General features: G+C 31.2%; 1 protein-coding gene across 1 annotated transcript in view; it reads right to left on the bottom strand.

The window, feature by feature from the left end:
• The window catches only part of LOC126890264 (putative vitellogenin receptor), a 244,250-nt gene that overhangs the window by 107,934 nt on the left and 122,123 nt on the right, over positions 1 to 14,193 (bottom strand). Inside the window, exons 9-10 of the mRNA XM_050659122.1 lie at positions 13,442 to 13,638; positions 6,961 to 7,113 (exon numbers count right to left, since the gene is read on the bottom strand). Coding sequence (XP_050515079.1) covers positions 6,961 to 7,113; positions 13,442 to 13,638 — 350 coding nt within the window. The remainder of the gene's footprint in view (positions 1 to 6,960; positions 7,114 to 13,441; positions 13,639 to 14,193) is intronic.

Raw genomic sequence — 14,193 nt, 5'->3', positions numbered from 1 at the left:
TTCTCGTGGAGAAAAATGTTACGAGTTCCACGGATCGACCACAGTATAAATAATTCAATTTTAAATGAGCCATAGGTCAGCAAACGGTTCTCCAGTAAAGTCCACCTCCAACAATTAAAATATTTTGGACATGTTTAGAGAGCAGACACAAAAACACGTGAAGATTTATTATTTAAGGAAACGTAGAAGACTTTGATGATTTCCAATCTCCGATAGGAGTGGCACAAGAAGAAGAAGAAGACCGAACATCACGGAAGTCCTTAATAAGGCATTTGACAGAGTCAAACTAAAGGACGTTATCCATTTATTGTACGCAAGGGAGATACCTCTAGAAATAAATAAAAAGGTTGAAAATATCTATCAGAACAACACAATAAAAGTAAAAATAGAAGAAGAACTAATTGCCCCATATGAAGCTGGCAATGAGATAAGACAGGGAAACTCCCGGAGTCAACCTGATCACGGATGAGATAATAAAAAAAAGTAAGAATTAAAAAAGGATAACAAATGGAAGGAAAACAACTTAAAATAATCTGTTATGCAGATGACGCATTACTAATCTCTCAAAGTGAAGATTTTTTTTGGCATGGGCTGTCGCCGCTCAGCCAGTCACAATAAGTATATTTTAAAATCTAAATACATTTCAAAAATATAAAACAAAACAAAAATAAGAAAGATAAGGAAAAGTTACCGTAAAGGTGGTTGTTAATATTGCAATTATTGTATTCAGGAGTTAAGGTAGGAATAAGACAGGGTCACTTGCTTCTTCTCGTCTAGGGACCCTTCAAGATATTTCGTTTAGACATAACTAGACTTGGTCGCGGATAGGAGGTAAATACATATGGGATAAAACAAAGGTAAATAATCATTTGTGGATAATGCTTAAAGGTTGATTTTACTTTTACAAATAAATTCCATTAAACAGTCATATATTTTTTCCTATTTAGAGAAAATAGGTAACATAAATTATAAGGTGGAAATATATATTTTAATAAATTTTCAATTAGTTTATTAGTTTGTTGAGTATACTTTGAGCACTCAAAAAATATATGATTTAAGTCTCCCTCTTTTTGACAGTCTAGACATAGATTTGAAGATAAAATGTTAATTTTCGCCAAATGAAAAGGATAACAGGCGTGTCCAAATTTTATTCTAATAATGGAAGTTATATATCTGCGGGGAACGGAATAATTTTTAAACCAGTACTCAGTAGGCATTTTAGGTTGAATCATCGCATATTGAGAGGAACTATGTTTGCTAGATTCGTTCCATGTTCGTCTCCATTGTTCGTTAACTTCATTTTTAACAATTGCACATATATCTGGATTAGAAGGTCTATGTCGGGTTAACGATCCATGTGTGATGGTTTTTTTTTGTAAATAAATCAACATGTTCATTACAGGTGATACCTATGTGTGCTTTAACCCATAGGAAATGCACTTCTCTTCGTTTTTTATAGATTTTAAAGTATTTTTTTAATTTGGAAGATATAGTTTTTTAAATTATGACTTGGAAATATTATTGTGTGAATATCTGTCAGTACGGAAATTGGGTCAGAATCAATTACTGTAGACTTATTTTCTGTATTCATAAAATATAATAAAGCTTCATAAATTGCAATTGCCTCAGCGCTGAATATTGAGAAAGTATTATTTATTTTATACATTTTTTCTGTATTGTTTGATGGAACACAAAAGGCACATCCAGTGCCAAACGTTGACTTCGACGCATCTGTGTAGATAATTATAGACTCCGAAAAAACGTCCAAGATACTTCTTAAGATGTTATGACTGATAGATGCATTTTCATGATAACTTGGCTTAATTACTTTTACCAAATGTAATAACGAAGTAAAATCTTCAAAATCTAAGATTTCGTCTGGATTTGAAGTAACATCAAAGTTTGACATACTGCGAAAAGCTTCACAAAGTGGAGGTGAATTCTTGTGTTTCCAATATTTATTCGTCAAATCAGCTTCATTCAATTTGCTTATTTTTATATGAAGGGAAGGATCTTTATGTTGTAATTTCATAATAATTTTTTTACTTAGCTATTCTCTTCTATATTTCAGTGGCATCTCTAAAGCTTCGACATGTAACGCATTAATTGGAGTTGATTTCATAGCACCTAAACAAATCCTCAGAACTGTATTTTGTGTTACGTCGATTCTGCTTAGGACCCGATCAGATGCAGAGCCATAGAGTACACAACCATAATCTATGACTGATCTTATATAAGCTTTGTAGAAAAGTAATGATGTTTCAACATCTGCTCCCCACCACGTTTTTGAAATTGATTTTAAAAAATTTATTCCTTGATTACATTTTTGTTTAGCATAAACTCAATATGTGATTTCCTTGTTAGTTTTCGGTCAAGTATCATCCCCAAATATTTGATAGAAGTTTGGAAACTATACTCATGATTGCTTAATTGTAATTTATCAATATTTGGTAAGTTGTGTCGTGTGAAAATGCAAAACACTAGATTTGTTTGTGGAAATTTCAAATCCATTTTGTTGGAACCAATTGTTTGACAAGTTGTGCATTTTACCTAATGTTTGTATACAATTATCATATTTTTTTGAAAAAGAGTATACAAGGAAATCGTCAGCATATTGTATAATCTTCAAAGTGCAGTTTTCAATTTGGCTATTATGTAGATCAGCAGTGTACAAATTAAACAACAAAGGGCTCAATATTGATCCTTGGGGCAGCCCCAAGTTATTGTATCGTGGACCTATGAGACTACTGTTATGTGCTCTGAGATATATCTTTCTACATGAGTAAAAACTATATATTGTTCCTGCTAGTTGGGCTGGTATTTGGAAATTTTTGACTAATTTTTCAACTAAAATATCTAGACAGACTCTAACCTATGCACCCTCTATGTCCATACATATTGCAGGTAAATAAATGTTGTCTGTAAATGTGTTTTGTATATCTACCACTAATGTTGAAAGGGCGTCTAAAGTACTTCTTCCTTTTCTGTACCCAAATTGAAGGTTGGGAAGTAATTTCTTTTTTTCTAACCACCATTCCAATCTCTGTTTTATCATTCGTTCGACTGTTTTAAGAAGGCATGACATAAGAGATATAGGTCTATATGATTGTGCCACGTTGCGATTTTTACCTGGTTTCAGTATTTTTATTATAATGACATCTTGAAATTGAGGAACTAAACTCCCATTTTTGACCATCTCATTGAATATTTCCAACAGCAAGAGTTTAGCTATTTTTGGAAGGTGTTGTATCATGGGATATTTAATATTATCCAAACCTGGACTTGTGTTATTCCGATTTTTAAGAGCATATTCTAATTCTGTAATGTTGAAAGGTTCTAGCAAAAAATGGTTTTGTTCATTTGAAGCATACTGTAGCTTTTTAGTAATTGGACTGATGGAGGAGCAACTTGATCAAAAATTTCGTCGACTAATGTATCATTAAGACATGTTGGATTAGTAATTGGTTTTCTATTGATCTTTCTAGCTTGATTCCATAATGCTGAGGAAGGAGTGTTTTTGTTTAAGTTTGAGACAAAGTTTTTCCAACTTTCTTTAGCTATTTCCTTTAATTTTTTTTTACTTTTAGCCATGCTCTCTTGGCATTTTAAGTTATTTTCAAAGTTACGGTTTTGCTTATAATTTGAAAGTGCTTCTTTTCTTTCCTTGATAATGTTATCACAATTTGTATTCCACCACGGCGGAGAATTTCTGATTTTGTTTTTATAAGCTTTATATTGTGGAATTGATAGTTGAGCTGCATAATTTATACAATCAATTAAAAAATTATATTTGTCCGACGTATTTTCCATTTGGTAATAGTTATTGAAAAATTGCTCTGCTGAAATTTCGTACATGGACCAATTAGCCTTTCTTGTATTCCATTTACTTTTAGGAATAATTTCTTCAGGTAAATGAATGTCGGCAATTTCCATATAGATCATAAAATGATTCGATCCCAAGGTGTCTGTATGTATAGACCAATTAATTTTATTGACTAGATCAGCTGTAACGAAAGTAACATCAATAGCTGATTTATTTTGATCTGGTTTAGTTAAAATGGTAGGTTCTCCTTTATTAATTACTGTAAAATTTAAGTCATCTGCAGTTTTAATAAATTGTATTCCAGTTGCATCATTATAATTAGATCCCAAAATCGTATGATGCGCATTGAAATCTCCACCTATAACTACTGAACCAGTGACCTGTGAAAATATATTTGCCCAATCACATACTGTACTTTTACATTTAGGAGGTTTGTATATAGATAATATATTGAGTTCAATATTTTTAAAGTTTGTTTTGATGTCACAAACTTCAATATCAGAATTAAAGTTATAATTTAGTTTAAGTTCACTGAAGGTTACTGTGTACGGATAAGAATCGCAACGCCACCAAACCGGTCTTCCTTCCTATCTCTTCTTATTAGATTATAACCATTAAAACTGTAATGGGAATCTTTTTAAACCATGTTTCGCTAATTAGCAAAATATCAGTTTTTTTATTGTTTACGTATTGCATTAAACTGTTTTTGTTTGACATAATAGATCTAGCATTCCATTGACCAATTTTTAAATATTTTGTACAGCCATTAGAAGCTATTATTGTTTAAAGTATTTAAAACCTATTCTAATTCATTAATTATAGTCTTATCGTCTAACGTTTTTATGTCTTCAATTGAACGAATATGTTCTAAGAGGTTCATTATAAAATTTGTTATAGTTTTTGTCAACTGATTTTTATTTTCAACTTTGTTATAATTGGGTTTAGGTGGATTAGCCGGTAAAGGCTGGGCAGGTCCAAATGTAAAGGGAAAGATAGGTTTATGAATAGGAGATTGTATGATAGGAGAGTTTAGTTTCCTTTTCTTTCCTACAGATGCATGTGAATTATTGTTCAATTGAGAAGATATTAGAGAGCGCGCTTTATTGATCTGTGGGCCTAGCTGAGTGGAGACAGAATTTTTATTAATTTTTGGAAGCGAAGGAAATTATTGTTCATTATTTTCAAGCAAAGAAAAATAATTTTGATTCATAACACCAGAAAATGATTGTTCACACAAATATTTTGCCTCTAAAAAAGTAGTCTTTTGTTCGATCATTATAATTTTAATCTTTTTTTGTTTTTCATAAAAGGGACATTTTTTGATATTGTAACATACTCATTACTTTTACAATGTATACAATACATAGCTTTATCGCAAGTATGATTAGTAGTTTTAGTTTGCCCACATTGAATACAACATTCCTGGGAACTTTTACATTGCTTTGACACATGACCAAATTTCAAACATCGATAGCATTGAACGACCCTACCAATAAATTGATCTACCGGAAAATAAACTACATTCAAACCTATATAGTTGGGTAGAATATTACCCTCAAAGGTGACAACTATAGTTTTTGTATCTACGTATTCAATTTTTTCCTCTTTTTGGATTCTACGCTTTGTCCTATAAATATTTAAAACTTTGGAAATAGATTCAATGTTTTCCATAGGATAATTAATGTCAAATTGGGTGTCTACATCCCTTACAAGCCCTTTAACTTCCAACAAGTGATTTGGAATGTAAGCTCTTAAATTTTGAGCGTCTAACAATTTATTTTTGACAAGATTATTAGCTTCTAAACGTGATGACAGCAAAACTTTTATACGATTACGTTCAATGCTTTTTATCTCTTTAATATGTGCAAGTTTCAGGGTCTTAAATAGTAGGTGACCTATCGCCATAGGGTGCAATCTAGACAGACCACTTTCATTCCCAATTTTTTCAATATAAACCCAAATATTATCTAAATTGTACTTATCTGAGACCAAGTTGAAATATTTAATATCCTTTTGTTTTTCTATCGGCAAAGTAGCACTAGGTTGAAAACTATTATTTTCCATTACACTATCTTCATTATTCACTATGTCTTTCGTCTGAGAGGACGTCCCTAATGAACTTTGTTCCTCCATAATGGGGGAACCAATTTAATTTGTTTATTTAAAAATTCACTGGACTATAAAATGTTATTTTTAACGAGTATTAAATTTTTAATGAGTTTTTAATAATTCAACAAAAATTGATAATTTCGGTTTTCTCTGTAAACGATAGCCTGCGATCGATTCAAATGTACGAATTAGAGTGCAAAGTGAAGATGATTTACAGCGTATGCTGTACCAATTTAATATAACCGCTAGAAAATTTAATAAGTTAATTTTCCCAAAAAAGACCAAATGCATAGTAATAACAGCAAATCTATTAAGATGTAAATTAGAACTGGAGGAGCTTGAATAAAACAAGTCATGGAGCTTAAATATCTAGGCATTACACTATCTACCTACGAAAAGCTCGAAACAGAAGTGGAAGATTAAGTGAATAAAGCAAACAGAGCCGCATGTTGCTTGAATGAAACAATATGGAGAAATAAAAATATCGGAAAATGAGTGAAAGGCAGAATTTACAAAACAGTCATCAGACCAATTATAACATACGAGGCAGAAACACGACCTAATACAGAAAAGACAAAAAGAATGCGAGAAACAGCAGATATGAAAACCCTTCGAAAAATCGCTGGCAAGATACTATGAGAGTAGTACATTGGAGTAGTTAGTAAGGTCGGCGAGAGACGGTTCCAATAGGAAGACGATCAGTGAGAAGACCACGAAAAACATGGAGTGACAACTTATTGGAGGCACATTGAAAAATAGACAGAGTCACACAAAAATATGAAGAAGAAAATACGAATACGACAAAAAGTCGTAAACTATTATAATTCATCCAAAAAATTCAACATACAAAGATATTCTTTTATTATCAAAAATAGTTAGATGCGATTTAGTAAATGCAACTTTTATTGGTCAATACAAAAACACAAATGGCCGTACAAAATTTTCTCTTACAGATTTCTTATGTTATAATAATTTTAGTGAAATTGTGAGAACTTAATAGTGGATATTCCGACAAAATTTAAACTCACCTAGCGTAATTTTTTTCTGATGAGACTCGCTAGATCTTTTTTCAGACCAATTTAAATCCTTGGAGTCAAGATTTGTCCACAATAGATCATCTTTCAAAACCGCTATACTTACTGGATGGGTAGTCAGAGTACGAATATGATGTCTATCGTCACCTAAAAATAAAAAAACGGTGCAAAAATAGACAGAAACTGTATCCATGTGTATATACAGTGATGAGCGCGCTAATAACCGGCAAAATAACGCAAAAGATGGAAAACTTATTAAATTGTGAGATAAACAAAAATGAAACTAGTGGAGGTGGGAAATTTAGCGATAAAACCTATACATTTGTATTCTATTTATTGTTTCCCATCTTTAGACGTATCAGAGGAGTACGTCAACTAAAACTGTAACTGTCACAGTGCAAACTCGTCCGATACCTCTAAAGGTGGGAAAAAATAAATATAATGTAAATTTATATGTTTTTATCGCTAAATTTCCCATCTCCACCAGTTTCATTTCTGTTTGTCTCACAATCTAATAGTACGGGATCCGATCGCGGTGTGCAAGTACTTGAAAGGAAATTGACAAACGATCGTGCGAGAATAGCGGAGAAATATTGTAACTTTCTTAAATAATTCATTGTCAATTGAAATTGCCAAATTGACGCATATTTCATATCTACTGTCAATGAAGAAGAAAAATTATATATTGCACCACAATATTGATACGATATGCAATTATTATATAAAGGTAAATTTAATTAATTGTGTTTTGCTTGCAGTACTGCATTTTACTAAGACTATGGCCTTGACAATTATCCAGTAACCAGGACTAATATAATTGGCCAATATAATTAAAAGTGCGAATAAAATTGCAGAGCGTAGAAATAGGTGTCGCTTTACCGAACTTGCACGGTCCCAATAGGTCAATCTCATAGTTCTCATATAGGTCAATCTGTACCCATCTGCTTGCCGGATGAAACATTGTTTTTATTAAATTTCATACATAGACACATATTTCTAGCATGGGTTACCTATCAAAATCGTATCATAGCTATCCTTAAGGGGGGCGTAGGAGTTTAAATCAATATTTCAAGCACATTTTTTTGAAAGTATGGTAGAATTATTTTATTTTTAAATTAAATAGGCATATTCAGTACAATTCAGAGAATATTCCAAAAAGATCAAGGAAAAATATTGAAAAATAAGCCAACGGTGGCAAATTTTTAAAGACACCTCAAAAAACAATGAATTTTGCAGTGGACATCAGAACTCATGATTGGATCATGGTAAACAAAAAATTCAAAAAGATTTTATTAGCTTATGAGTTTTTCGAGGTAACGCTGTCAAGTTTTATGGAATTTTGATATCACTCAGAATTCCAAAACAACGAATTTTTTTGCAAAAAGGGTGAAAATCAACATATTTATTATTGTTAAACAAAAAATAAGCACAAATCAAAAAATATCTCGACAGCGTTTCCTCAAGGAATGTCTAAAGAAAATATATACAAAATTCCAGGTGGGCTGGTCAAGTAGATTTGAGTTGCAATTTCTTCAGCCTATAAAAAAGCAGTTTTGAGAAAAACGCGTTTAAAGTATTATCAACTTTTATTTACAATTTTTTGTCTGTCAAATCGTAAAGTGATGCACACCGGAATATGCTGTTGAATCCCGGGGTAATTTACAAAAGAAAATGAGAACAGCTGTTGACCGTTTCTCACTACGCTCAAGCGTGCTGGTGCAAACTTGCTGCAAAGCGAGTCGAAGGTAGGGACGTATGGAGATAGTAGGGTAGAAGTAGCGTAGTGAGAAACGGTCAACAGCTGTTCTCATTTTCTTTTGTAAATTACTCCGCGATCCAAAAAAATATTCCAGTGTGCATCATTTTACGATTTGACAGACAAAAATGAAATTGAAAATAAAAGTTAACAATGCTTTAAACGCTTTTTCGTCAAAACTGCTTTTTTCAAAGGCTGACATTGTGACTCAAAAACTACTGGACCGACCCACCCGGAATTTTGTATATATTTAGACATTCCTTGAGGTAACGCTGTCGAGATATTTTTTGTTTTATGCTTATTTTTTGTTTAACAACAATAAATATGTTGATTTTAACCCTTTTTTGCAAAAAAGAATTCGTTGTTTTGACTTCTGGGTGATATCAAAAAGTCAAAAGTCGATAAAACTAAAAAAACTCGACAGCGTTACCTAGAAAAACTCAAAATTTAATAAAAATTTTTGAATTTTTTATTTACCATGATCCAATGATGAGTTCTGATGAGTTCACCGCAAAATACATTGTTTTTTGAGGTGTCTTTAAAAATTTGCCACCGTTGGCTTATTTTTCAATATTTTTCCTTGAATTTTTTCTTGAATAATCTATCAATTGTAATGAATATGCCTATCTTATTTAAAAATAAAATAATGCTACCATACTTTCAAAAAAAATGTGCTTGGAATATTGATTTCAACCCCTACGCCCCTCGCCCTTAAATAGCTATGACACGATTTTGATAGGCAACCCATGCTAGAAATATTTGTCTATGTATCAAATGTAATTTGTCTATGTAATAAAAACAATGTTTCATCCGGCAAGCAGATGGATACAGATCGACCTATATTCGGGTCTTAGAATATAATATGTTTTCCATATTTTGCTGGTCATTAGCGCACTCATCACTGTATACGAGGATATGTACGTATACAAGTAATACTCTGGGCAAAATAGCAAAATAAAAAGAAAAGTTATTTACCAACAGTTTTATTGCTGTAATCGAATCTTATGATTGTATATACAGAGAGGCGCTAAATTATGAAATAAATTCATTTTCTCTAAAACAGACGACTTTGGAGAAAAATCCCGAGATACATCGATTTTTATTTTTAAATTACAATTTTTTGGCATATATTACATACTAGTGACGTCATTCATCTGAACGTGATGACATAATCGATGATTTTTTTAAATGCGAATAGGGGTCATGTCGCACCTCATCTGAAAGGGTGTTCAATTATTTATTCAGTACAATAAATAGTAATATCATTATTTATACAGGTGACCAAAAAAATAATTTTTGAATTAAAATAATTGACGCAAAAAGAAGAATGTATTATGTAATTTATTTAACTCAACATACATTGTACTGCTATCAGTAAATAGAAAAAAATGTTTATTTCACAAATAAACATTTCTTTTCGCTTAAATTAAATCACAAACAGCCTCCCACCTACCTCTTGGCAGTTTGAACATTTAATTTAAGCTAAAAGCAATGTTTATTTGCCAAATAAACATTTTTTTTTCTATTTTCTGACAGCGATAGAAAGTAATTTGAGTTAAATAAATTGCATACATTCTTCTTTTTTCGTCAAATAATTCAATTCCAAAATTATTTTTATTACCACCCTGTATAAATAATTATATTAATGTTTACATTACTAAATAGAGAATTGAACACCCCTTCAAATGAGGTGCCACACGATCCCTATTCCTGTTTAAAAAAATCATCGATTACGTCATCACGCTCAGATATATGACGTCACTAATATGAAATATATGCCAAAAAATTGTAATTTAAAAATAAAAATCGACTTGTTTCGGGATTTTTCTCCAAAGTCGTCCATTTTAGAGAAAATTATTTTTTTCCATAATTTAGCTCCTCTCTGATGTATTAATAATAGTATAGATATGCAAAGTCCGCAGATAGTCTGCTATTTTTTTTATAAACAAAATGGCGCCACCAAATCGTGTTTTTTTTTTCAATTATTGCTCTATAACTCCGAAGATTTTAACTTTACACCAAAAATACCCGAGTAAAAATTCACCGTAATTATGTAAATTCTTCATATAAACATGTTTTTCCCGATTAACTTCGACGAAAATTTTTCTCGGAAAACGCGGGTATTTCCAACAAAATCTTTAATTTTCAACTAAAATTTTCGGTCATTATTTATCAATAATTAAATTACTTGGTGACACAAAAGGCCTTTTGGTGTAGATTATATTTGCCTCCATGGGAAGCCGAGAAAATACATTTTTTAACGTATACCAATTTTGAACTTTGAGATTATATTTTCTTCGGCCTAATTTTTGATTGGAATTTTGGTATTTTTGGTATTTTTCACTCGTAATACCGATCGTTTTTAATATTATCATATATATTAGAAACTATTTTAAATGGGAAATAAGCCACAATTTTACCAAAAAAAAATGAATTTATTAACGTTTCGACGCCCAAGTCGGGTGTCGTTGTCAAAATACAAAATAATACTAAATAAACAAAAATGTTGTTGCTTAGTAAAAAATTCTTCTAATAATTTATTTATTCTGACTCATTTATATCGGAAATTCAGGCATGTATTATACATTTTAAAGTAGAAGACTTTAAAATGATATTGCCAATATTGATGAGCTGCGTTTCTGGGACGACTTTACTAAAAAATAGTTCATTCAATTACATGAAATTATTACATGATTACGCAACTCATCAATATTGGCAATATCATTTTAAAGCCTTCTACTTTAAAATGTATAATACATGCCTGAATTGCCGATATAAATGAGTCAGATTAAATAAATTATTAGAAGAATTTTTTACTAAGCAACAACATTTTTGTTTATTTAGTATTATTTTGTATTTTAACAACGACACCCGACTTGGGCGTCGAAACGTTAATAAATTCATTTTTTTGGTAAAATTGTGGCTTATTTCCCATTTAAAATAGTTCATTATAAAAATGCCACAAGGAAATAGCTTCAGAACAACATCATATATGTTATGAATCTACTTAAAGATATGAAAATTTGTGTGGAGAAAGAGGACCAAAATAAAAAGGTGATGTTGTATCTTAGAAACCACTCATCACAATTAAAAGTTGTGTCTTTTAAAAGAAGCGTCATGCTGCTTTCTTTCCAATACCGTTTTCATAATTTACTTACCATTATTACTTTCGGTTTTACCGTTCATTACTTACCGACAATTTTAGTTTAAAATTAAAGATTTAAAGATTTTGTTAGAAAAAACCAGCGTTTTCCGGGGAAAATTTTCGTCGAAGTAAATCGGGAAAACATGTCTCATGCAGAATTTATTTACTGTGAATTAAATTACGGTGTATAGTTAAAATCTTCGAAGTCATAGATCAATAATTGAAAAAACACAACTTGGGGGCGCCATTTTGTTTATAAAAAAAAACACACTATCTGCGGACTTTGCATACCTATATTATTAATATATAGAATAAGAAGATTCGATTCCAGCAATAAAATTGCTGGTAAATAATTTTTCACTAAAATAGCCTATTCTACGATAATCTGCCCAATAGGAATCCTTTCTAATATTTCTAAGTAAATAGGAATAGAATTCCCTTTTTTGTTCACTGCTAACACAAAAGTAGTCTGCTGTAAGATATAGGCATGTATAACTATTGTTGACTTTGCCCTTGGTTCACCTTTAAAGTCTTCCACCTCATTTCTTGATCCCTTATCAGGACGTGGTGACACTCTAAATATTATTAGTTTGTTGCCATCATTGGCTGAGATTCTGATGGATGGAGCCAGATAGACATGCCATGTAGGGGTTTTCACACCCACATTTTCATTTGGTCTACCAATAATTCCATGGCCCCCGTTCTTCTAGATATGTGGCTAAAATAATTAGGTATGCTCGGTTTTCTTTTGTTAATAGCCTCTCTTTTATATGAAACTCTTCCAGAATTGACAGGTTTGTTCTGTGTTTTGTCCAGGACACGCGTAGAATTCTTTTGTAGACCCACATTTCGAAGGCTTCGACCTTATACTACTTTTAAAATCAAGATGCAATAGAAATAAACAAACCAAGACACGTTAAATGCTACTAGGAGGACTCCTGAATCATAATTTACAATGTATATACATTGTAAATCCCAAATCATGATTTCCAAAGTTTATACATTGTAAATTATGATTCGGGAGTGCTCCTACTAGCATTTAACGTGTCTTGGTTTGTTTATTTCTACTGCATCCTGATTGTAAATTTAGTAGAGTTCAATTGATTTTTTTTACTAACCATCGATACCATCGATACCTGTTTTTTTTATTAGTTGGTTGAGAGCTTTCTCTACACTTCTACACATAAAATCATTGGTTCTTCCTTTCTGATGTTTCTTGTGTTCGGAGACGAGACTAGTGTATCTTTTAAAGTGTCTTGGTATGATTCTGAATAGTCATTTTTCAAAGTTTCTGCTGTACTCTCTATGTCGGTTTTTACTCCTCCATTATGATCTTAAATGGCTTGAAGTTCTATATTGAGCTCTTCAGCCAAATATTTAACTTCCCTAAATATTCCCGAATATTTTAACAAAAAAATATATTAACAAAGTATAATATAAATTATTATTTTGCAACTTATTTTTTACTAATAACTTTAATTTATTTCAGCTTGTATTTTTGATTATTTTGATCTTTTTTTATTAAACTCAAATGAGACACAATGTCGTTTAAATAATTTAATATAAAATCTTACCGGCCGAGTTAGTAGATTCTATTACCCCAGTACTTAGATCGGCAAAGAAAATTCTATAAAGACTGTGGTCGTATACTACACGAACTGGGCCCACTAAATTGTTTTCGATGACGTGAGTTCTTCCAGTACCATCCATGAAAAAACGGTCGATGTGGCTATTTCCCAATTTCCCTTGTTTAAAGCTAACAAACATGATCCTGAAAATGAGATGTAAGTAAGTATTTGGTCTATTTTAATTTTCGTGGCAAATTAAAAGACTAAAATATATCAATACTAAAGCCATAAACCTTATATTTATCGTTTAAGTAAAATTGTAGATAAAACAAAAAGATATTGCTAATTCATCCCACAAATTTATGAAAAAGTAGAGATGTAAGATAGTGTGGATGACATCGATACCGTAGCAAGAAAAACGTTGGAGCTGGTCCAATCGTTCACGGCATTGAAAGCAGCAGCAATAAAAAAATATTAAAAAAAAATTTTTAGGAAACGCTTTTCTTTAGTTACGAGTGACTAAAGTTAAAAATATTATAAAAAAATCAACTAAAAAGCAAAAAATAAAAAAAATTCAAACACATTCGTTAAAGAAAAGCGTGGGGCGAAAACCGTTTATTCGATGAAGATGCACCCCACGCTTTTCTTTAACGAATGTGTTTGAATTTTTTTTATTTTTTGCTTTTTAGTTGATTTTTTTATAATATTTTTAACTTTAGTCACTCGTAACTAAAGAAAAGCGTTTCCTAAAAATTTTT

The sequence above is a fragment of the Diabrotica virgifera genome, chromosome 8 (genome assembly GCF_917563875.1).
Source record: "Diabrotica virgifera virgifera chromosome 8, PGI_DIABVI_V3a".
Taxonomy (NCBI): domain Eukaryota; kingdom Metazoa; phylum Arthropoda; class Insecta; order Coleoptera; family Chrysomelidae; genus Diabrotica; species Diabrotica virgifera.
The sequence above is the reverse complement of the archived record's forward strand: the minus strand, read 5'-3'. Positions and strand labels throughout refer to the sequence as shown.